Consider the following 25,559-nt stretch of genomic DNA (forward strand, 5'->3'; position numbering starts at 1 on the left):
ATGCGATTAGAGGAGATCCAATCAGCTGCTCTCCTGACAGGAAGGGTCTGTGCTGATTGTTTATCAGCGCAGCCCCCCCTTGGATGCCCGCCCAGGACCACCAGGAGGCCACCACTACCACCAGGGATGGCCACCACACTGGACCACCAGGTATGCCCCCCTAGATCACCAGAGAAATGCCAATCTGTGCCCAGGCAGCTGCCAATCAGTGCCCAGGCAGCTGCCAATCAGTGCCAAAGTAAAATGTCTGCCAGTGCCACCAGTAATGTCTTACAGTTAAATCTATCAGTTCCATCCATCAATGCCCATCAGTGCCCCTTATCAGTGCCATCTATCAGTGCCACCCATAAGTACCCATCAGTGCAGCCTTTCAGTGCCCATCAGTGTCACCTATAAGTGCTAATCAGTGCCCACCAGTGCCACCTATGAGTACCCATCAGTGCTGCATATTAGTGGAACCTATCAGTGCTGCCTCTCAGTGCCCATCAGTGCTACATCATCTGTGCCGCCTTATCAGTGCCCATCAGTGTATCTTATCAATGCCCATCAGTGATGGAGAAAACGTACTTATTTACAAAATTTTATAACAAAAACAAAGAAAAACTTTTTTCTTTTCAAAATTTTCAGTCTTTTTTAATTCGTTTAGCAAAAAATAAAAACCGCAGAGGTGACTAAATACCACCAAAAGAAAGCTCTATTTGTGGGAACAAAATGATAAAAACTTAGTTTGGGTACAGTGTAGCATGACCGTGAAATTGTCATTTAAAAGTGACAGCTGAAAATTGGCCTGGGCAAGAAGGTGTAAAAGTGCCCAGTTTTGATGTGGTTAAAAACTGATTTTGCAGAAAAATGTGAAATCTAAATTGTTACATTTATCTTCACACACAAAAGGACCCATTTATAAAAAAAAAAAAAAAAAATCACAGCCAATCATTTAGCAAATCTGCATGCAGGCATGTACTGGCCATCGGGACTACAGGGAGTTTCCCGGTGGGCTGATGGCTCAGTGGGCCAGTCAGGTGCAGTCCTGGAGCCGCTCCTCTCTGACAGTGAGTGATCGCGATTTCACTCCTGTTGGCTGGAGCAGCTGCCGTAACTTGCTGGAGAGAGCATTAGGCCTTCTGCTCCCTCCAGCCTGCAGGGGGAGATAGACAGCTGGCAAACGTTCCATCCTCTCTCCCCTTATCACTTATCACATGACTGGAGAGAGGAACGAGAAGCTGCCTTCAAAATTGAGTACACGTGGGGAGGGGGGGGGGGGAGGACACTCTGACATAAGGGGAAGTGCTGATGGAGACACTCAAAATTAAAGTGGGCCGGTCATGATGAAGTCCAGGGCCAAATTTTTGTCCCAGTCCAGCCCTGTCTGCATGTACATTCCTTCGGTGCAAATTGATCAAACACAAAGGTTCTTTGGGCTATTATCACTTTTTAGGGTACAGTATGTCCTTTATTTGCAGTAGTAAAATGCAGCAATATGGCCATTAGATGGAGCTGAGGAGCAAAGGAAATGCATAAAATGTTATAAGCGATACAATGTAGCAGTTCTTGAGAACTAAGGGTGTAGGTAGGTACAGTTATCTACTTTGCTAATAGATGGCTCTGTACCAGAACAGTGCCTGCTTGCAGTAAATATGGTCATCAGGTGCTAGGCCACTTTTAGGTAGAGCCGCAGTGATGTCATGGGTGAGTCAGTACCCAGTTAGAAGCCAGGTTGGGAGGACCCGAAACACACTTGAGGCATGGGAGCTAAACACCCCACATCTATGTGGATGTAACAAGTGTGTGAAGGCCATGGTGTGACGGAACCAATCCCACACTCCGTGTTTCCGTCTATTTACCGCTTCCTAAGTCCTGGAACACAAGTCCATTGGATCTGGCTATAAGAACTAGACGACACCAGTCTTGGAGGACATCAGGAATGACCTTTATTTGAGATCTCACGCAAAATATATACAACGGGGTGACTAAAACCTAACCTAATTAGCATGAGCTAATTATCTAAATCAACACTCAGACTAGTTGACTGAGGGATAAGACTTTTTGGCTCCTAGCTCACTAACAATTCAATTGCAGGTTAATTAGCACAAACAACAAAACAACAATAGGTGAAATACTCTTTAATCTGGCTTGACACAGATTCTAAACTCATTTACATTATACAAGACAGACAGGTGGCTGGAGGTGATGATATTAGCATCTAAGCCCTTGTACACACGGTCGGAGATTCCGACGACCAAATCCATCTGAGTTATTCCGGACCAGGTCCAGAAGTGATGTTGCACGTTTGGACCAAGTTGTCAGAATTTCCGGTTGCCAAGAACGCAGTGACGTAAGCCGCGTACGGCGGGCCTACAAAAGGGAAGTTCAGCACCACGTCCAACACCCTTTGGGCTCTTTCTGATGATCTCGTGTATATCGCATGTTAGTAGAAGTTTGGTGAGAGACGATTCGCGCTTTTCAGATTAGTGATTCAGATTGCTACTGCTCTTCAGTTTCTGCTTGTCTTTGCGTATCTGATAATCAGTGCGTTCAGTCAGTAAGTATTTGTTGCTCATTGTGGACTATATCATGGTATAGTACGCTTTGATTTGCATTTCTTATTGTCTGCTTGCTTCTGTTATTAAGTTCGTTCTTTCAGGCTTTGCTGTTTATCGGTGCTTTCTGTTGTCCGTTCTGACCAGCCGACCGTTTTCCAAACATGTTTCGTCTAAGTACTCATCGTAGAGTTTGTGCTGTGCAGGGGCTTTGTGTTGGGGTTCTTACTTTGATACAAGCCCAGTCCATGAACAGGGAGGGGAGGCGTTTGTGGACCAAGAATTGGTTGCGCCAGCGTGACCAGTTCTCGCACATGCCTTTGCTCCGTGAGATCCGGGAGAATAATCCTGATGATTTCAGGAATTATCTCCGGATGACGGACCCAGTTTTTCAACATCTGCTGACTTTGCTGACCCCTTATATCACCAGGCAGGATACCTGCATGCGGCAAGCCATCACTCCGGAGCAGGGGCTCATCACCACGTTGCGCTACTTGGCGACTGGGAGAAGCCTTCAGGACCTCAAGTTCTCTACAGGCATCTCCCCCCAGGCTCTGGGGATCATTATTCCAGAGACCTGTTCTGCCATTATTCAGGTCCTGCAGAAGGACTATATAAAGCTAAGTTTTATCCTTAAACATCACATTCTATGTATTTCATGATTGCTAATGTCTTGCATTTCTTTCCTCATTCCCTAATTACCATCATTGCAATATGCTCTAATTCATATACTCTGCCCCATTGTCCTCAGGCATATTTGCCTCACTAACTTCCCCACCATGCTCTTCTTGGCCCATAAAACTATAGTCTAGTCACTTACCAATGTCTTTTGTCAGCTCCATAGTATTGCTTTCCCCTAAACACCCCCTATAATGTATACAAATGTTATGTGTGTGCTTCAATTCATGCAGAGTGAAATTTTTTTTTTTGGTTGTGCCAAACCCCCCTCCTCCCAACTGCTAGCTCAGCTGACATGTACTCCTCAGGCCACCAAGTTTTGCGTTTAAATAGTTGATGTGTACCCTGGGGGCCAAAGGCTTCGCTAATCTCCCCAGTTTCTCCATCGCTGCCTCCCTCTTTATCTGTTACTGACACCTAAATAAAGTTTTTTTTGTTTGAAAAAATACTTGCGTATGTGTTTTACTTCCAAAAGGACAGTTTATTTGTGAGCAGGCAGGTACATTTAAAAAAAACAAAGTGAAATGAATAACAAGGGGTACCAACACTAAACAACCTCCTGTAGATTAAAAAAGAAAAACAAAATATCAAAAATATAATAATGTTGTTGTGGTAAGTTTACACACAAAACACACCCCAAAAAATGGAAAAATTAGCAAACTGTCAAAAAAGGAGATGTTTAGGAAAGAAAATGCAGCCAAAAAAGAAAAAACTAAATATAAAATTGTATAGATGTGACGAATTCAAAAATTGTATTGCCGAAATGAGTAAAAAAGAGTCAGGAAATACGTTCGGGAGAAGTGTGTGTGACTATGAGCATCAAAAGAAGTTCCTTCTTGCAGCATTGTAAAGAACAAGAGAATGCGATTCATGAAAAAAATTTTAACATTGCAGCGTGACGAATGTGCTTTATCGATTAGGAGCAGTAGGAGCAGTGTCAGAATTTGAATGTGAGCATGCATGGCACTTTGTCCTTCGGAGTAGGCTACACATGATCGGAGTATGTCCGATCGGAGCATTTTGTCGGAAAATATTTCCTGGAGGTTGGAAAAGTTGATCCGACAGATATTCCGACGGAAACAGTCCGATGCAGACCATCCGACAAAACGCTCCGATCGGACACATTCTGACGGAATCTCCGACCGTGTGCACAAGGGCTAAGAGTTTGTGTCCCAATAGTGTGATTCAGTCTATTACTAACATGCCATTTACATATCCAGAGTCTGTGTGTCTTGGAGGGGGCAGGGACCTGAATCCAAGTAACACCACCTCAGGGGTCCCCAGGCATACAGCTCACAAAGAGCACTCTTCCCCCAAATGTGAGGGCCCATAATCACAAGGCAAGAGGCTCGCATTCCGTCCCCTCCAAGAGCCTCGGTCCCAGCTAGATCTGTCAAACATGGATAGGGCAGGAGGCTGGAAGGAGTAGACCGGTACCCAGGAAGGACCGGCTGAAGTCTTTATGTCCCTAATGGAGGTGGGGGATAGGGCGGATTGCAAAAGGCCTTTTAGGCCAGGCCAAGAGCTCCCTGAGTAAGGTTGCTTCCCTGGAAGATATCAGGAGATGTGTAGCTAAGGAGTAGGTGACTACAGAGAATCCTGTGAATACTAATGACCCTGGGGTGAAGGAGAGGATGTAAAAGAGAGATGGCTGCCAAGGTGCTGCATATGCTTTCACATGTGACTACTGCAGACTGTCCACTAAATTTGATTGACTGTGTAATGTCAACTGACTCTTAATTGTACATCAGTGTGATGTGACTGTTATGCCATATCCAGAATCCCATCAGTAAAGGCAGCAATACTACTTTTATGAGTGGACAGTCTTTCCTTTTAGGATGTAAAGGTGGAATGTTGAGAATGTCTTAGCATGGAATGGGGCACAAGCACGGGCGTAGCATAAGGGATTGCAGGGGACACAATTACAACCCCACCCCTAGTTCCAGGGGGCCCCTGCAGCCTCCCTGTCATATTATCATATTCTCCATAAAGTCCAGCTCCAATATGCCCTAGGGCCCCACAGCCAAGTGCCAGTACTGGGCTCCCACAGTCCACACCCCTCTGTTCTCATTGGCTGGGGAGAAGCTGTAAGCCATTTCCTGAACGGAGAGGAGCACAGGGTAAGAACAGCCAAGGACTGGGTAGTGTCTGTGATTCTGTGCTGTGCAAGGAGCAACTCTGGGAACTCAAAACTCTTAAGCCACTTGGAGTATCTTGGAATGAGGTGGGTGTATCTGCACATGCAGTGGAAATGGTGGGTGGTAGTGGGGGGGGGCAGGTCAACTTTTGCATCTGTGCCCACAAGCTTCAAGCTTCGCCTCTGGGCACAAGATAGCAGAGTCTTTGGCCTCAGCAGGTATCGCAATCGCAATAAGCGTATATATTGATGGTTTGCACAAAAGTTATAGCGTCTACAAAATAGGGGATAGATTTATGTTTTTTTTTTATGACTGTGACATTGTGACTGACATAGACACTTTTGACACATTTTTGGGACCATTCACATTTATACAGCGATCGTGCTGTAAAATTGCACTGATTACTGTATAAATGTGACTGGCAGGGAAGGGGTTAACACTAGGGGTTAGGGAGGGATTAATTATGTTCCCTGGGAGTGGTTCTAACTGAGGGGGGGGGGACTCTTAAGGGGAGGAGACCAATCAGACCAATCGGTGTTCCCCTGTACTGGGAACACACCATTGGCCCCCTCTCCTCTGACAGGACGTGGATCTGTGGGTTTACATACACAGATCCACAGTCCTGCTGTGTTCCCGGGTGAGAATGCCCAGCGGACATCGTGGCCGCTGGGCATGTGCACCGGATCCAGAGTGTCGCTGTGGGTGCGCACCCCCTAGACGGCCAGGAAGGGGAGGATGTCATATGACGCCCGCTGAGGATGGAAGATCCCATCTGCGGGCGTCATATTATTATACACCGGTATTGAAGTGGTTAAAATCAGTTCTCCCGAAAAAAACTGGCGTTTTTACAAAAAATGTTTGATCCATGTCCCCTGGGGCAGGAGGTGGGTCCCCAAACCCTTTTCAGGACAATACCTTGCATATTAGCCTTTAAAATTAGCAGTTTTGAGTTCGAACATTCGAGTCCCATAGACTTTATTGGGGTTCTAAAGTTCACATGAATTTTTGGTCCGTTCGAAGGTTCTGGTGTGAACCGAACCGGGGGTGGGGGGGGAGGGTGTTTGGCTCATCCCTAGTGGAGAGGGCAGAATCCAAGTGCTCAGCAATACTCCTGTTTTTCAAGTTCATATTCCAAGCTCTCCAGCATAGATATGGCCCTGGGAAATAGTAGAGCGTTGTAAATTATAAAAAATATAGAATATTTACCAAGAGGGATATCAGATCATTCACCCATGTTGTTGACACTGAACTTAGAGGTAAAAGAATCCAGAGAGTTTGGAAAATAAATCCAGTTTGGTTTGAATTTAAAAAATCGGATGAGGTTCTGCCTAAACTAAGAGAGTTTTTAGAGTTTAATGAAGGTACTGTATCAGCTGGGATGCTCTGGGATGCCTTGAAGGCATTCCTTAGAGGAATATTGATCCAGCAGGTGGCCAAATTTAATAAGGAATCCAGGGAATGGGAGGAAAATATCAGAGGGGATGCGATAGTGGCAGAGAATAACTATGTAACGGATCCGTCCCTGGAAAAAAAAAATTTGGTTAGAGAAAAACCAAACTATAAAGTAGCAGTCACAAGGAAGGCTGAGGACAGACAACTCTTCCAGAAGTAATGCAGAATGCGAAACTGTGGGATAAATGCTGGCGCAGTTGATGAAATCTAATTCCCCTCCTCCACCATATCCACAATTAGGCTAACAGGAGGAGGGATTACCTCTCTTAACGCAGAGATAATGGACGCATTTAGCGACTACTACAAAAAACGATATAGTTCACAGGGGGCGGAGGAAGAGGGGGTAATGGATCATTTCCTGGGGAAATTGGAGATATCATCTTATTACACAAGGGGATAGAGACAAACTAGGAGCTCCAATAACTCTGGTAGAACTTCAACAGGAAATAGCTGAGATGGCAAATCAAAAATCTCCAGGACCAGATGGGCTTCCGATGGAGATGTATAAATATTATGGAGAAATACTACTCCCGGGGTTTCTTAGGGCATTGAGGGGAGTGGATATGGATGGAAGACTGCCTCCTTTGATGCCAGAAGCAAATATTATAGTGTTACATAAAGAGGGGAAAGATCTGCTAGATACAGCTTCATATAGACCAATCTCTCTGCTATGCTCTGACGCTAAAATATTAGCTAAGCTGCTACCAGCTAGGCTTGATAAAATATCTTCAAAACTGATTCACCCAGACCAGATGGGATTTATTGCCAATAGATCTACTAGTATGAATAGTAGAAGGACATTCCTGAACTTGCAGACCCCGTTGGAGAAAGAGGGATCAAGAGCTGTGTTGTCACTGGATGTGACCAAAGCGTTTGACAGGGTCGAGTGGAGATATATCTGACGGGTCCTGGAAAGATTTGGTTTTGGTCCTTCTTTTATAGGATGGATAAAAAAGCTTTATAGAGGTCCCAGCACTAAGATAAGAATTAACAATGAACTTACTTATAAGATCCGGTTGGAGAGGGGGACAAGGCAGGGGTGCCCATTATTGCCCCTGCACTTCACCCTTGTGATGGAACCTTTGGCTATAGCTATAAGATCTAGCCCTGAGATAAGAGGATGCCAGAGGAAGATAGGAGAGGAAAGAATCACTCTATATGCGGATGATGTTCTGCTTTATTTTGGGCAATACAAGGCAATCTCTGGCAAGAGCAATGAGTATTGTGGAGGAATTTTGAAGATTCACAAGATTAAGGATAAATGGGGGGAAATTAGAGCTTTTACCAGTGGACCCCATGAATAGCCAAATTATAGTAGGAATGCCTCAATTGGTGGTAGTAGACACATTGAGATACTTGGGGATATTTCTAACGAAAGATCATAATCAGTATATATGTAAAAATATAATACCATTATTGACTAAATTTAAACAAAAAATTTATATTTGGAGACGGCTTCCCTTGCCGGTAGCAGGTCGATGTAGTTTGATTAAAATGATATGGATGCCACAATTATTGTATTTATTAAATAATTCTCCAGTGTGGATATGTAAAAAATGGTTTAAGAAGATTGAAACTCTCTTTAGAGAGTTCAATTTGGAAAGGGGGACAAGCTAGGATACGACTTCGAACTATGCAGCTCCCAATCGGGAAAGAGGGCTTGGCGGTACCTCATCCCGAGAGTTACTACTTGGCAACTCAGTTGCAACATTTAATGGGATGTGAGACCCCAGGCGGAGGTACCCCTAATGGTAGAATAATATTATCAGAAGCTTTGCATAATAGTTAGAGACGCCCTGGAAGCAGATTCCTTTAGCTGTAAGAACACGACAATAACAATGATAATAAAAATATGGAAAACAGTTAAAAAAACAGTTGAGGTACACTGGGCTACTCGAACATACTCCCCTCTGGAACAACAGGAATCTGCAGGAAGTGATCTCGAAAGGAAAGATTAAGGATTGGGAGGTACTGGATATTAATAGGTTGATACAGCTGTATGATGGTAACAACCTTAAAAACTTTTTGGACCTGAAAAGGGAATATAATATACCACAGCATTCATTTTTTAGATATTTACAGGGCATGCTTTAGAAGTTCAAATTAGGACTCAAGAAATAGAATGGTATAAAAACCTTCTCCTCCAAAATATACTCCAGGTGGGCACAACTAAAGGATTTATCTCTGAGCTATATGGACACCTATGAAAAGGAGCCACTAGTGATTGAGATCTCTGCAAGGATAGAGAGAGATGGGAAGAGGATATAGGGGAAATATCTCAGGAGCAGGGGAGGAGGATTTTGGAGATGGCACCAATGATCTTGATCTCGCCTTCCCAGAAAGCATCCCATTTGATGGTGATATACAGAGCCTACTATACCCCGAAAAGGTTAATTAAGTTTGGTAGAAGCTTAGATGAAAAATGCCCTAGATTCCATAGCACTGGAGATCTCATCCATATGGTGTGGAGGTGCCCAAAGTTGTTACGATATTGGGAGGTGGTCCTCGACGTCGTAGGTGCGGCCTATGGGGTAATTTTGGAGAGGGAGCCTAGGCTTTACATACTGGGTTATAGGTAGGAAGTGGGGGAAAGGAAGAGCATTACAACGGCAATACTAAGATGCCTATTCCAAGCTAGAAAAATTATTGCGATAAGATGGCAGTCGGGGAAACCGCCGACACTGAGGAATTGGACCATGGTAATAAATGAGACAATATGGAAAGAAAATGTAGTTTACACAAATAGTGAAAATTGAGAGGTTGTAGAGGCCCTGGATCCTCCCCTTAAAGGGGAAAGGATATAATAGGTTTGGATAATTATTCTTAGCAGTTGCTAAGCAAGGAATTTATATATTAGACATTTTATTCTATATACATTCTAATATATCCCCATTAAATTCTAGATAAGAGAAGGTAGGAGTATGGTAATGAAGTATAAACTGAAATAACTAATAAGCTCAGTTACTATACTGTAAGTGCTGTATCTCTTGGTGTGTACTTGGGGGGTAGGGGGAAGAAGAGGGGGTAAGGGGTAAAGAATGCTGGTATATATTGCAGCATCAGTGTAAGAAAATGTCTTTGTTAAAAGATTTATATATTTTTTTTTCATTGACGGTTGTAATGATTATCTTATTTTGATATCTTGTAAGGTGGAAAAAATGAATAAAGAGTACAAGTTAACAATAAATAAATAAATAAAGTGAATGAAACAAAATCCTATATCTTGAATCTAGGGGTGAATACTACTACTAGCGAAAGCCTTAGACAACAATTTCCCTATAAGAAGGGTCCCAGAAGGTGACCCAAAATCCGACTTTCAGCGGCACAGTAAACAATTGGGATATAGACAAGTAATGTTTATTGAAACATAGAGACATGCATAGTAAATAGTAGAAAAAGGACCATAAAATTGAGAATTAAAAAAACATATAAACATATACATAAAAATATATATAGTATATAATGTAAGCCCTAGTGCGTCAATGCGCTGTTAAGTTTTTTCAGGACACAATATAAGGATATTTATGAGCCCACAGGTATATATTTCTGTTCGACATCTGTTTTTACATATGCCTAGGTCTTGTTTGCTTTCTCAACTACATTGATTAGCTATGTATAGTTTGAATCATAGTTTTATATTTATATTAATTCCAGCTGCTTCCTATAAATCCTTAAGAATTGTTCTCTTCATGTGAGCCAACTCTTTTCCTATATTAGATAATTCTTCTTTAACTATATGATGAAGAAGACTGACTCTCCTGCAAGGTACACTTTGTTTGTATCTATGTCTACATATATATTGATTCTCTGATTGGATATAACTGTGCTTCGGAAATTTACTGTGTTATCCCACTATAAACATATCTGTTTTATCATCATTTTTAGATAGTGAGACTCATTTTCCTTTTTCTTGCAACCAATGAATTCAGAATCTGTCCTCAAGAAACTTAACAGCGAAATTCGTTGACACACTAGGGCTCACATTATATAATATATATATTTTTATGTATATGTTTTTTTTAATTCTAATTTTTATGGTCCTTTTTTTACTATTTACTATGTATGTCTCTATGTTTCAATAAACATTACTTGTCTATATCCCTATTGTTTACTGTGCCAAAGGGATATCATTGTTCTATAATCTTCTTCAATAGAAAACTGTCTTTACCAAAACAACCCCACTACCACTAGGTGGGAATTGGATCTGGGATGTAATTACACTGTGGATCAATGGGCTAAAGCCTACAACTCCACATACAAAGCCACCTGCTGCGCCACCCTCTGGGAGCTTTCAATTAAACTGACACAACGTTGGTACCTTACCACTGACAGATTGACCAAAATTGATACAAAAATAGAAGATAAATGCTGAAGGATGTGCAGGCAAAGAGGTGATATGCTCCATATCTTCTGGAAATGCCCCAAACTGACCCACTATTGCAGATTAGACATATCATAACTCACATATTATTGTCAGCGAGACTCAACATCACCAGACAGTGGAAAAAAACGGACCCGCCCACAATGAGTGAGGTGGTCAATACGACCCATGTACAAACCAAAAATCAATCCTATGGAATGTGACAACCATGGTCGAACTGGATTAGCTCTTCGGGAATTGTCAATGCTCTTGGTTCCTAACCTCACTGTTACGGTCGGGGAACTTTATTGTTCTTGTTCATTGATTAATGGTTATTATTTGAATTACCTTAATGGATACAGAATCGCAAGATTAAGGTGTAATCTCTAAGAGGAGTGGGATTGTCACCACCCTGGACAGATAAGGGTGTCCTGGATGGTAGCCAATCCTCCTACTTCCACATCATAGTGGACGCCCAAAGAAAAATTGAAAAACGGCAATACTCTTCCATGTTAATGCCATTATATTGCCCAAAACGTAGTTATATCCAGATGACCTGCAATACATTCTAGCATTACTCGACAGATAATATTTGTCTATATACCTGTCTGTTTACTTGTATGTTTATTTCTGTTACAAATGGAAAATATCAATAAAAAACTATTGAACAAAAAAAAGACACAGTTGTATTTTTAGAATTTTTGCAGTTTATTAAATGAAATCTTCAAACCCATAAACTTTGTGCACACACACAATACAATGTATTTCATTGATATAAAGCAAGCAGATATAGTAGAAATATATATAGTACATGGCAAGCAGGGTATTATCACCTTCCTTTCCCATAATATCAGAGAGAACTGCCTCTAAGTGTAGACATTAGTGTAGATTTATTTAAAACAGACAAATGGCAACTCACAATGGGCCAGTAAATAAGGCACATCAACAGTATATGTTGGATAAGCTGTCATCAGATGTAGTCATGCAGGATGCCATCTCCAAACGCTGTAATGCTCCGCTCAGTTCCAGGAAGTTAACCGGATGGTAGAAGGGATCTGGGAGCGAGGACTGAAGCGGTTGTGGAGCACAGTGTGAGGCGTGATGACGTCACTGGAAGTGAGGCAATGCTTTTCAGAACATGCGCACTGTGGATGTAACAAGGGAAGCTTGACAAGAAATGCAACTGTTACATCCACAGCCGGCCTTATTTACCAGCCTTATGTGAGTTGCCATTTGTCTGTTTTACATAAATCTACACTTAGAGCCACCTATCTCATTCTTTCTTCTCAGCTTATGTTGCAAATCTGCTTCAGGTCCCATCTAGAGGCTGCCATTTGTGAAAGGACATTGTTCCCCCTACTACCTACTACCTACCACCCGCAGCGTGTCCCCGGAGCCGATGCTCATGCCCGGTGGGCTCGTAAACACACAAATCTCGGTTCTGTCTGGGAAGAGGAGACAGATCATTGTTCCTACTAAGTAGGAACAATGATCTGTCTCCTCTAGTCAACCACATTCCCCCCACAGTTTGAACACATTTAACCACTTGATCGCCCCCTAGTGTTAACCCCTTCCCTGTCAGTGACACACGACCGCCTAATTGTCAGTTAAAATGACGCAGTGCCGTATTCCAAAAAATGGCCTGGTCTATAAGGGGCCAAATCTTCCGGGGCTGAAGTGGTTAATGAAAGCTGCAGTTTTAAAAATTTGGAAAATAAAATTTTAAAATTACATTAACATCAAATACTGATATGAGATTGTAGTGATGGGGTTTATATTTCCCATCATATGCTTTAATATAATTCTAGAATAAAATGTAGATTAGGAAGAATAAAGAATACACACTGCCAAATAAGCAAATACAGTTTTCTTGTTCTCGCTATATTCACAATCAAATTATTTAAATATCCACGACTGACAACCCTGATTGAATCTTTTATAATGAACATACACATTGATTACATTATTCTGAACAGCCAAAAGCAGCTTCAAGAGCAACTTTTGCATCATCTGCAATCTCATTCAGGGCAGAGTACAGAAGGTCACTACAAGCGGTTGCAGACATGGGACCAGACACAACAGCGCTTAGTAATGGAAACCAGCTGAAAAATCTTTTAGCGATCATATAAGCAGCACCATTCCTTTTCTCTAGCTCTCTACTCACAAGATTATAAGTGATCTCCTTAATCACAAATGGGGATTTCATTAAATGTTTCAGATTACTCCTACCAGATCTTTCTGCTAAATTGCTCAAAGATTTCTCATCAAGACCAAAACTTTCTACATATCCCTTAATATGGTAAGATAAGGATAAAATCTCATTGACATCTGATAGCCCAGGGACAATTGACACTGCAGAGGCTTGCAGAGCGACCAAAGCAACTGTACTTTCTAGAGCTTGCTTTTTCATTTGTATTGCCTGAGAGGAAATGTTGGGCAGGGCTCGTAAATAAACATAACGCTTGTGACCTTGAAGCTCTTCCTCAAACGTTTTCAGCAAACGAGAGAAATCAAATTTCTCAGGCTGGAAAGAAGATACAAGAAAGACAGAATCACCTGTAATATATTTGAAATAACATTTGAGAGAATTAAAACAATCCTGCCTGATTGTATCTAGTATCTTTTTTTCATTGAAAGTTTTAGCTCTACGTGTTTGGCTGTTCTGTAAGTCCTGGTCAATTTTTGATCTCACAAAGTAAAACTTCTTCTTCATTTTTTGGATCTCCTCAGCCAGCAATATGTGATTCTCTTTGAATCTTTCCGATGCAATTATAATAAAAAAGTCATAGCGCTGAAACTGAACTTTATCCAGATATGCATTGGCTTTAAAATTAGGAGTTCCTATTCCAGGAAGATCCCAATAGGTTACGCTCTTATTCTTAGGATGAGGATAAGGAGTTGGCTTCATAGTGGTCTCCACCACATTGGTCTTAGCAGATTCTTCATCTTCATCACCAAGACCACGGAGGGCGTTGATAAATGTGGACTTTCCTGACCCCGATTCTCCAGTAATTGCGACGTTCAGGGGGGTATTTTCCACATCACTCAAACATTTCTTGACTTTTTCAAAGGCTCCAGCTGTATCTCCCCTTTCTAGGGCTTCTTTTACCTCCTTTCCAAGTTGTTCCGTGGTAGAAGAATCCATATTTATACTTAGACAGAATAATCTAATAAAAGAAAGGAGAAGAGAGAGGTCAAACACTTAGGGATATGTGGAGCACCCCTAAAAATGTGGGTCTTCCTACCAAAGCACCAATACATAATACAGTTGGGCGCAGGCTCTTTGGGACCCCGTTGGTCAGAAGGCAGTGTCAGCAAGGGGCAGGTGGCTTATGTAGCACCTAGTCCAAGTATGGGCAATGATGACATAGTAAACTCCATCCCCCGAGTTCCCTGGGTACATAAAACCATGCTGAGCAAGGCCAAATTTTACCCCCTGAGTTTCAGCAAAGAGGAATAAATAGTATGTTACAATTTCCCTGTGCTGCCAACAATGCTGAATTCGATCCAACCAAAGTGAGGGGCAGCAAATTGTCCACCTTGAGATGAATTAGCCACTAGCATAGCCTGGAGTACAGTGTTTTTTTCCCTTTTATATTTCTTACCCTCACACACTTGTGAACTGGTTGGAGGTCTGAGTGACTCCCTAAAACATGTTCACTAGAGAGGGCGTGCAACTACCAACCTGCTCCATGGAGTTGGGTGGTACATAAAGCCATCCTTGCTGACCCCCATTTCCCCCTCCTGCATTGGCAAGCATAGTTAACAAGATAGGGGGTCCCCCATTTATTTTTTTGGCACCCCCCCCCTCAAAGCACCCACCCAGTGCTGAAGTGCATTCTAACTGCCAACAGGATAGTATGGAAGCGAGCACTTGCAGCTACCTTGCTATGGTGATACCAGCTTGCGCGCCTGGTGCATGGCATGCTGGGCAGTTAACTCTGGGGGGGGGGGGGTGATTTTCTTTTTATAAAACAAACAATCAAAAATTGTCATTCTATCAGAAGTTTCTATCCCTGGAGCTGAAATTATATTTACATTTGGTTTCAGCAACATGGACAGCAGTTGTCTGCAGATAAATGAAAGCACTTCCAGTAACTAACAAGATTTACCCAAAGAGTCATACCACAAAGATTTAACCAAAAATATTAAAAAAGAACTCTACTCTAGTGCCACATGACAGTCACCTAGACCAGGGGTCTCCAAACCTTCTAAACAAGGGGTCAGTTTACTTTGCTTCAGACTTTAGGGGAGGCGGACTGTGGCCATTGGGAGTAAAAAATGTGGGGATTACTTAAAGTGGTTGTAAACCCTTACAACCAACTTTGACCTACAGGTAAACCTAGATTAAGGCTTACCTGTAGGTCCAAGAAATATCTCCTAATCCTACGTGGTTTAGGAGATATTTGCTGAAAGACAGGCACCGCTGTCTACGGCGCATGTGCCGTAGACAGCGGCGCGCAGGCGCACTGAGCGTGCCGTGGTCAACGGCGATATGCCACGAGTGGTGGCTCCTGTGCGCATACGCAGGAGTGACGTGATCGTGGCTTCGCCGAATGACAGCAGCGGAGCTGCAAGACCCCACCGAGAAGATGGATGCGCCGGACTACAGGGGACAGCGGTGACTTCGCTGGCTCCTGTGTCAGGTAAGTGACACATAATGGATTACTATGCGATGCATAGTAGTCCATTATGCTTTACCTTTGCAGGGAATGAAAGAGGAAGTAAACTCATCAGGGTTTACTTGCTCTTTAAAGTGGTACTAAACTCTGCACTACTACTTGCACCTACAGGTAAGTCTATAAAAAGTACTGTGAATATCTCCTAAACAAGAACTGCAGCCAGTGACATCATCGGTGCAAGCACTCTGAAGGTGCGGCTTACAGTGCCGGACCATTAGAGCCCGTACCGAAAATGGGGACTCATGTAGTCGAAGGCTGAAAACTCAGGCGGAAGACCGAGGGAAGATGTCAGCCATCTCATCGGTGAGAGCTTCGTTCTAAGGTAAGTTTCTCATAATGTGCTAGTATGCGATGCATACTAGCATATTATGAATGCCTTGCAGGAATTTTTTTTTTAAACGAAGGGTGATCTGCATGCAAATATAGTGTGACTAAGACCACCTCCTCCTCCATACTGATATCCACCCATCAAGACATTTTAATATTTGAATAACTCCTTCTAAGAGCCAGTCCACTGCTTGCTCCAGGGCTGGGGGGGCTTCTGAGAGGAGACAGGGTGCTGTCATGTTTTCAGGAAGCCATGTATGTACAGCCCCCTGCCTGTCCCTCCCACCAACCATGATCTGCCTGCATTGCATAGAGGAGTACAGAGACCCAGACATTAAGTTACTGGGTCTAAAGTAAGGTAAGTAATGAATAGGGATGAGCCGAACACCCCCCGGTTCGGTTCGCACCAGAACTTTTCAAACGGACCCCAAATTCGTACGAACCTTAGAACCCCATTGAAGTCTATGGGACTCGAACGTTCGAAATTAAAAGTGCTAATTTTAACGGCTAATATGCAAGATACTGTCCTAAAAAGGGTTTGGGGACCTGGCTCCTGCCCCAGGGGACATGGGTCAATGCCTAAAATGTTTTAAAAAATGGCCGTTTTGGCGGGAGCACTGATTTTAATGACGATTAAAGTGAAAAAAGTGAAATATTCCTTTAAATATGGTGCCTGGGGGGTGTCTGTAGTATGCCTGTGAAGTGCCACGTGTTTCCCGTGTTTAGAACAGTCCCTGCACAAAATGACATTAAACGGAAATAACATCATTGAAAACTGCTTGTGGTTTTAATGTTATATCTGGTTCCTGCAATATGGTTGAAAATCATTCAGAAAAATGGCATGGGTAGCCCTCCCTGCCCATTACCAGCCTATTTGGGTCTTGTACGCATATTAAGGGGAACCCTGTACCCATATTTAAAAAAGGAAATGCGTGTGGCCCCCAGGCCCTATATACTCAGAACAGCAGTATACAGGCGGTGCAAACAAGACAGGGACTGTGTAGGTTTGTTGTGTTAAGTTGAATCTGTTTGTAATTTTCAACTGGTACATTTTTAAAGTGTAGCTCCAGTCAAAAAAACTATTTTTAAGCTTTTTGGAAAACATAGGGAAGGGTTATCACCCCTGTATAATTTGTTTTGTCGTCCGTCTTTTTTCATCTCACTTGCTGTTGTCTCCTTCCGTTTGCAAGTAGGAGATGTTTGTAAGTTGGATGTTTGAAAGTAGGGGCCTGCCCTATATGCTCTGCAGAAATGGTGGAACAAGGTGTTGGTTTTGCCACAACATTGTAAGCCCTGAAAGTGACTCTTGGTGGGCGCTGGAGCGCCCTGCTGTGAACGATTATATCAAGAATTGTAATTACATGCCATTGTTGAGCAGTGGTAGAAAAATTGACCTTCGGTGGTTGTGGTGCTGGTGCCTCACAGTTACTCTGGGTGGGCACAGGAACGGGCCCTCCTGTGAAATATTATATCAAGAATTGTAATTACATGTCCCTGTTAAACAGGGGCAGAAAAATTGGGCCTTAGGCACTGGTGCTGGTGCCACGACACTGCAACCTCTCCCATATACTCTATTTTTATTGCAGGAATTAGCCCTGCTGCAAAGCATTGCATCAAAAATTGTAATTAAACGCCCCTGTTAAACAGGGGCAGAAAAATTGGGCTGATGGCATCACCCAGAACCAGAAATGTTCTTCCAACATATCAGCGGAGGAGGAAGAGGATAGACAATCAACATAACAGGACAGTCACTCAGCATCAGCATAGGCAGTCTTGAAGGGATGTGATATTTCAAAAACAATTATTCGGTAACATCAGCTTCAGGTGCTTGGTAGCTGTGGTTGATCCAAGACTCATTCATCTTGATGAAGGTCAGTCGATCAACTGATTCGGTGGACAGGCGCACCCTGTGATCGGTAACAAAGCCACCAGCAGCACTGAAGGTGCGTTCCGAAAGAACGCTGGATGCAGGACAGGCCAGTAGCTCAATTGCATACTGTGCAAGCTCTGGCCAGTGATCCATCCTCAAGACCCAGTAATCCAGAGGATTTTCGGTGGGAAAGGTGTCCAAGTCTGACCTTGCCCCTAGGTATTCCTGCACCATGTAAATCAGACGCTGGCGATGGTTGCTGGAACCGATCATACCTTGGGGCTGCGGACTAAAAAATTGTCTGAAAGCATCAGTCAGACGGCCACCTTCTCCACCGCTCCTTCTGACCGATGCCTCAGCAACACGTTGTCCAGGACCAGGAGTTTGTAACCTCCCAGTCTCTGGGAACGCGTTGCACAGACCTTTCTGCAAGGCCTCCCGGAGATCTCTCATCCTCTGCTCCCTCTGCGATGGCAAGATAATGTCGGCAACCTTACCCCTGTACCGTGGATCAAGGAGAGTGGCCAGCCAGTAATGGTCCCTCTCCTTGATCCGAAGAATACGAGGATCCTTCCGCAGGCTTTGCAGGATCAGGGAGGCCATGCAGCGTAGGTTAGCTGAGGCATTCGGTCCGGAGTCCTCTGGGTCACTAAGGACAACATGATCCGCAGCTACCTCCTCCCAGCCACGTACAAGTCCACGTGTTTCTTGGGACTGTAAATCATCCCTACAAGACTGCTGCTGCTGATGCTGAGTGCCAGCCTCCACCTCCATGCTGACACAATCATCCTCCCCCTCCTCTTCCTCCTCCTCTTCCTGTGTGATGGGTGGCACAGCAGGAACACTGTCTGGATAAAGGGGGCCTTGAGAGGCAAGGAAGTCTTCCTCTTCCTGCCTCTGTTCTGCCTCAAGTGCCTTGTCCATTATTCCACGCAGCGTATGCTCCAAGAGGTGGACAAGAGGTACAGTGTCACTGATGCATGCACTGTCACTGCTCACCATCCTTGTGGCCTCCTCAAACGGTGACAGGACAGTGCATGCATCCCTGATCATGCCCCACTGGCGTGGTGAGAAAAAACCAAGCTCCCCTGACCCTGTCCTGGTGCCGTAGTCGCACAGGTACTCATTGATGGCCCTCTGCTGCGTGTGCAGCTGCTGCAGCATGGCCAACGTTGAGTTCCACCTGGTGAGCATGTCACATATAAGGCGGTTCTTGGGCAGGTTCAACTCCTTTTGGAGCTCAGCCAGCCGAGCACAGGCATTAAATGATCGGCGGAAATGCACACAGACTTTCCTGGCCTGCTTCAGGACATCCTGTAAGCCGGGGTACCTGCCCAAGAACCGCTGCACCACCAGGTTAAGGACGTGAGCTACACAGGGCACATGGGTCAGTTGTCCCTGTCAGAGGGCGGAGAGGAGGTTGGTGCCATTGTCGCAAACCACCATTCCTGGCTTAAGCTGGCGTGGCGTCAACCACCTCTTGGCCTGTCCCTGCAGAGCTGACAAAACATCCGCCCCAGTGTGGCTCCTGTCCCCCAAACAAACTAGCGCAAGCACGGCATGGCATCGTTTTGCCTGCATACTTGCATAGCCCCTGGAACGCCTACGGAGCACCGCTGGTTCTGAGGACAGAGCACTGGAAGAGGCCATGGAGAAAGAAGAAGAGGAGGGGGTGGAGGAGAGAGGTGTGTCACAACCAATAGTAGCATTTTGGAGGCGTGGTGGTGGAACAACCTCCAACACTACTGCACCTTGTCCTGCATCCTTCCCAGCTGCCAGAAGAGTGACCCAATGGGCCATGAAAGACAGGTAACATCCCTGTCCATGCCTGCTGGACCATGAGTCAGCGGTAATATGCACCTTACCGCTGACCGCCCTGTCCAGCGAGGCAAGGACATTGCCTTCCACATGCCGGTAGAGAGCCGGAATCGCCTTCCGTGAGAAAAAGTGGCGTTTGGGGACCTGCCACTGAGGAACCGCACATTGTACAAACTCACGGAAGGGGGCCGAGTCTACCAACTGAAAAGGCAGCAGTTGAAGTGCTAGCAATTTAGCCAAGTTGGATTCAACCGCTGGGCATGTGGATGGCTGGGAGTGAACTTCTTTCGCCGGTCCAGCAGCTGGGGCAGGGACATTTGCCTGCTATAATCGGACGTGGGTGTACTGCTAGCAGAGTGCCCGGAAGCACTTGGCTGTGACACACCTAATTCTACACCTTCATTCCTCTCAGAGCAGGTTTCAGAGAGGACTGAAGGTCTAGTGGGGTTGGAGATGCCAGCTGATGAGGAGCAAGGAGAGGTCCGCTTTGTTCTTTGGTGTGGGTCTTTGAGGTACGCTTGCCAACGAGCTGCATGGCAGGTCAACATATGTCTGGTCAAGCATGTGGTGCCCAAGCGGCTGATGTTTTGGCCACGCGAGATACGCTTGAGACATATGTTGCAAATAGCAGCGGTGCGATCTGATGCACTCGTCTCAAAAAAGGCCCACACCAAAGAACTTTTAGAATCCTTTTAGAAACCCACGTGGGTGCCTCCTACCAGGCACCCACGTGGAGTCAGTGCCCTCATCATCCCCTCCCTCTTCATCGCTGTAGCAAACCTGGCAGTATGCTGCAGCTTGTGGAACATGACTGCCAGATTGCTGTCCTTCTTGAGCATCCCCTCTCTCTGCATTCACGCTACTGCCTTCCTCTAGCTGAGTGTCATCATCAGAGCCTACAAAACACTGGGCATCCTCCTGGAGCATGTACCCAACACTGTGCTCAAAGAGTTCAGGAGACTCCTCAGGAGGACGTGGTGGGTCTAGGGAAGGAGTCACTGATGATGACATTGAGACGAGGGAAGACGATGCGTTGGCAGCTGCTTTGCTAGTACCCTGAAACTGGGTGAGAGAGGATGAGGAGGATGAAGAGGGCTTGGTCATCCACTCTACCAAGTCGTTGGCATGTTGCGGTTCAACATGTCCATCTGCCGAAAAGAAGGACAAGCGTGTCCCATGGCCACGTGCTGATGACAATGCACCGCGTCCACGACCAGCACTGTTGTCTCTAGACACAGAGCCTGCTTGCCCTCTTTTATCGGCTCGTGCCTGTCTGCCTCTCCTTGCTGGCCTTCCAGACATGGTAATGGCCTGAAGGGAGTTGGGTAAAACAGCAGTTGGGTAGTGTATATTGTGCTGGAGGCCCACAACACCCACTAACTCCTGCAGATGCCTTTATTATAGAACACCAGAGATAAAGGGGTATACTGTAATGGAGTCACACAACACCCACTAAGCCCTGCAGATGGCTCTATTAGAGAACAGTAATAAAGGGTAGATACAGGTATATATTGTGCTGGAGGCACAAAACACCCACTAACTCCTGCAGATGCCTTTATTATAGAACACCAGGGATAAAGGGGTATATACAGATGTATACTGTGCTGTGCTGGAGGCACACACAACTTCCAATAACTCCTGCAGATGGCAAGTGGGCTCAAATAGAGAAGAGCTATGTAGGTGGATATAGCGGTGTGTACTGGGTACAGAGCACGCAGACAGCACGCACAAGCTACTAACACTACTGACTGCAAGCTCTATTATAAAAGATAGATCACTAGCTATATAGGTGAGGTGAATATAGCGGTGTATACTGCGGTCAGGGCACGCAGACAACAACCACTACAGAAGAGCAAGATCGAAAATCGGCCGATATCGGTGTGTACTGTGTTGAAGGTACACAGAACACCCATTAACTGCTTCAGACGCCAACACACTACACGCTGGCGGCCTTATATAGTGTGGGGCGTGTACTACACAGCCTGAGCTATGATTGGCCACAGGCATCCTGCCTGTGGCCAATCATGGCTCTTCTCACTGCTGGCGCTGTGATTGGCCAAGCATGCGGGGTCACAGTGCATGCTTGGCCAATCATGAGCCAGCAATGCACTGCGATGACGCAGTGCATTGTGGGCCGTGAGCAGCACACGAATTTGGCGCGAACGGCCCATAACGTTCGGAATTCGCCGAACGGGCGAACAGCCGATGTTTGAGTCGAACATACGTTCGACTCGAACACGAAGCTCATCCCTAGTAATGAATATGGAAAGGTGGGGGCGGGAAAAGAAAAAACATTAACAGATTCAGTTTAAAGGGCCTTTTTTTTTAACCACTTACAGACCGGACCATTTTGCTGGCTTAAGACCAGACCACTTTTTGCGATTCGGCACTGCATCGCTTTAACTGACAATTGCGTGGTCGTGCGACGTGGCTCCCAAACAAATTTGACGTCCTTTTTTTTCCCACAAATAGAGCTTTCTTTTGGTGGTATTTGATCACCCCTGCGGTTTTTATTTTTTGCGCTATAAACAAAAATAGAGCGACAATTTTGAAAAAAACGCATTATTTTTTACTTTTTGTTATATTAAATATCCCACAAATATATATAAAAAAACATTTTTTTCCCTCAGTTTAGGCTGATACGTATTCTTCTACATATTTTTGGTAACAAAAATCGCAATAAGTGATTATTCATTGGTTTGCGCAAAAGTTATAGCATTTACAAAATAGGGGATAGTTTTATGGCATTTTTATTAATATTTTTTTTTTACTAGTAATGGCGGCGATCAGCGATTTTTATTGTGACTACGACATTATGGCAGAAACATTGTATGTTTTTGACACATTTTTGGGACCATTGTCATTTATACAGCAATCACTGCTATACAAATGCAGTGATTCCTGTGTAAATGACACTGGCAGTGAAGGGGTTAACCAGTGGGTGGCAGTGTAGGGGTTAAGTGTGTCCTAGGTATTACTAACTGTGGGGGACTGGGCTTTCTTTTAGTGAACACTGATCTTTGCTCATATGGAGCAGAGATCAGCATCACTTGTTGCTAGGCAGAACGGGGAGATGCTGTTTACAACGGCATCTCTCTGTTCAGCAGCCCCGTGAGATGATCACGGGTATGCCTGGCGGCGCGCTCGGGATGTCAGGGCGGCATTAAAGATTGGACGTACCTGTACGCCAATATGCCTGCCTGTGCCATTCTGCTGACGTACATCGGCGTGCGCCGGTCGGGAACTGGTTAACTAACAAAGATATCAAACTTACCTCTACTGTGCAGTTAGTTTTGCACAGTGTGGCCCTGAACTTCGTCTTCGGGGTCTCCCGGCGGCTCCTCCTCCCATCCGTTACCCCCCTGGGAGAAGCAGTCTCCTTGGAAGTTACCTTGTGGGTGTGCTCCCGAGTCCAGCAACAGTGCCCACGTCATTGGATTTGATTCACAGCAGCGGGAGCCATGGGCTAGGCTGCTATCAATCTATCCAGTCAAGAGCTGAGAACCCCAGGCAGAGGGGTAGAGCGTGTCTCCTCCGAGGGAACGAATGGGGTCAGGGGAGTAAAATAAAGCCATTACTAGTAAAAAAAAAAAAAAATTATTACTAAAAATGCCATAAAACTATCTCCTATTTTGTAAACGCTATAACTTTTGCGCAAACCTATCAATAAACGCTTATTGCGATTTTTTGTTTTAACAAAAATATGTTGAAGAATATGTATCGGCCTAAACTAAGGAAAAAAAATATGTAGAAGAATACGTATCGGCCTAAACTAAGGAAAAAAAATGTTTTTTTTTATACATTTTTGGGGGATATTTATTATAGCAAAATGTAAAAAATAATGCATTTTTTTCAAAATTGTCGCTCTTTTTTTTGTTTATAGCGCAAAAAATAAAAACAGCAGGGGTGATCAAATACCACCAAAAGAAAGCTCTATTTGTGGGAAAAAAAGGACGTCAATTTTGTTTGGGAGCCACGTCGTACGACCGCGCAATTGTCAGTTAAAACGATACAGTGCCGAATAGCAAGTGCTCTGGTCTTTGGCCAGCAAAATGGTCCGAGGGCTTAAGTGGTTATTGTTCAATCCTGCAAGTAAAAAAGCGCAAGTAGGAAGGAAGGTGGGAAGCACTTATTTCTACGCTGAAATTGACTGCAAAGAATTCAGGGAGGAAAGATGTTAGGAAGATATGGGAAGGAAGAAAGAAGAGGGGGGGGGGGGGAGAATGGAAGGATCATTTTAATGTTTGATCCTGCAAATAAAGAAGGAAAAAATTGAGTAGTGAGGTGGTAAAGAAAAACGTGGAAGAGAAAAGAAAAGAAAAAAAAGGAAAGAAAGAAAAGGGGGAAGAAAAGGAAAGAAAGGGGAACATTTTAATGTTTGATTCTACAAGTAAAAAACAAAAAAAAGGAAGAAGTGAGGGGGTTAGAGAGACAAAAGGAAAGGAAATGAAAAAAGGATTTTTTTTATTTTTTTGATCATAAAAGTAAAGAATCAAAAATGTAGTCAGTGAAGACATCCATAGACTCCCACAAAATAATAAACCCACATCCTCCGCTAATCCATACATCTACAATATATATTTCACATAGTGACAGAGTAAAATTTTACCGTGTAGAAGCCTTTCTGACAGATGTGTATTTCCTATGTGTATCCAATTGTAAATGTGTAAATCTCTGACTTTCTTCTTCACTGTTAAGAAAACAAAAAAATAAAATAAAACAATAGAATAAAAAAAAGCAAAGTTCAATGGCATAAATAAAGAAAAGGAAAAAAGAAAGCAAAGATCAATGGCATAAATAAAAATAAAAATAAAAAAAATAAAGCAAAGTTCAATGGCATAAATAAAAAAAAGAGGAAAAAAGAAAGCAACGTTCAATAGCATAAAGAAAAAAAAAAGGAAAAAAGAAAGCAAAATTCAATGGCATAAATAAAAATAAAAATAAAATAAGAAAGCAAAGTTCAATGGCATAAATAAAATTCCATCAATAGTTTTGATATTGGCTGTTTTGCTGAAATTTAAAATGTAAATCATTCCACTTTAGCAAGATAAAGCAGTCTTACCGATTCAGAGTTCCTCGGTCAGATATGTCCTGTATGGAGGATCTTGTAAATGGATGTTCTTCAATGTTTCCTCCCTTTATAGTGCCATGCAGTGAAAGTGAAAGGAGAAGATCTGTACAGAGGGAATTTTTGATTTCTAAAAACTCAATGTGAAAAACTCCCTGACTTTAACCACTTGCTTACTGGGCACTTTAACCACCCCCCCCCCCCCCCCCCCTCCTATCCAGACCAATTTTCAGCCTTTAGCGCTGATGCATTTTGAATGACAATTGCGCGGTCATACAACACTGTACCCAAATGAAATTTCTATTATTTTTCCCCCCAAATAGAGCTTTCTTTTGGTGGTATTTGATCACCTATGCAATTTTTTTTTTAAACTGTAAAAAGAATTTAAAAAAAATTTTGTTATGAAATTTTAAAACGGGTAATTTTTGTCCGTCATTGATGTATGCTGATGAGGCGGCACTGATGGGTGGCAGTGATGGGCACTGATGGGTGGCAGTGATGGACACTGATCGGTTACACTGATAGGCAGCACTTCTAGGTGGCACTGATTGGCACCACTGGTGGCCATTGATAGGTGGCACTTGTGGGCATTGATAGGTGGCACTAGTGGGCACTGTTAGATGGCATAA

General features: G+C 43.8%; 1 protein-coding gene across 1 annotated transcript; it reads right to left on the bottom strand.

The window, feature by feature from the left end:
• Positions 1–11,849: 11,849 nt before the first annotated feature.
• LOC143933734 (interferon-gamma-inducible GTPase 10-like) lies at positions 11,850–25,021 on the bottom strand. The gene is made up of 3 exons (XM_077456731.1): positions 24,925–25,021; positions 24,472–24,552; positions 11,850–14,332 (listed from the first exon to the last, which is right to left on the bottom strand). Exon 3 carries the CDS (start codon positions 14,308–14,310, stop codon positions 13,129–13,131), a length of 1,182 nt encoding a protein of 393 aa, XP_077312857.1. The 5' UTR covers positions 14,311–14,332; positions 24,472–24,552; positions 24,925–25,021; the 3' UTR covers positions 11,850–13,128.
• Positions 25,022–25,559: the final 538 nt, after the last annotated feature.

Source organism: Lithobates pipiens, unplaced genomic scaffold (genome assembly GCF_037356315.1).
Source record: "Lithobates pipiens isolate NorthernLeopardFrog02 unplaced genomic scaffold, aLitPip1_a1.2 Scaffold_27, whole genome shotgun sequence".
Classification (NCBI taxonomy): domain Eukaryota; kingdom Metazoa; phylum Chordata; class Amphibia; order Anura; family Ranidae; genus Lithobates; species Lithobates pipiens.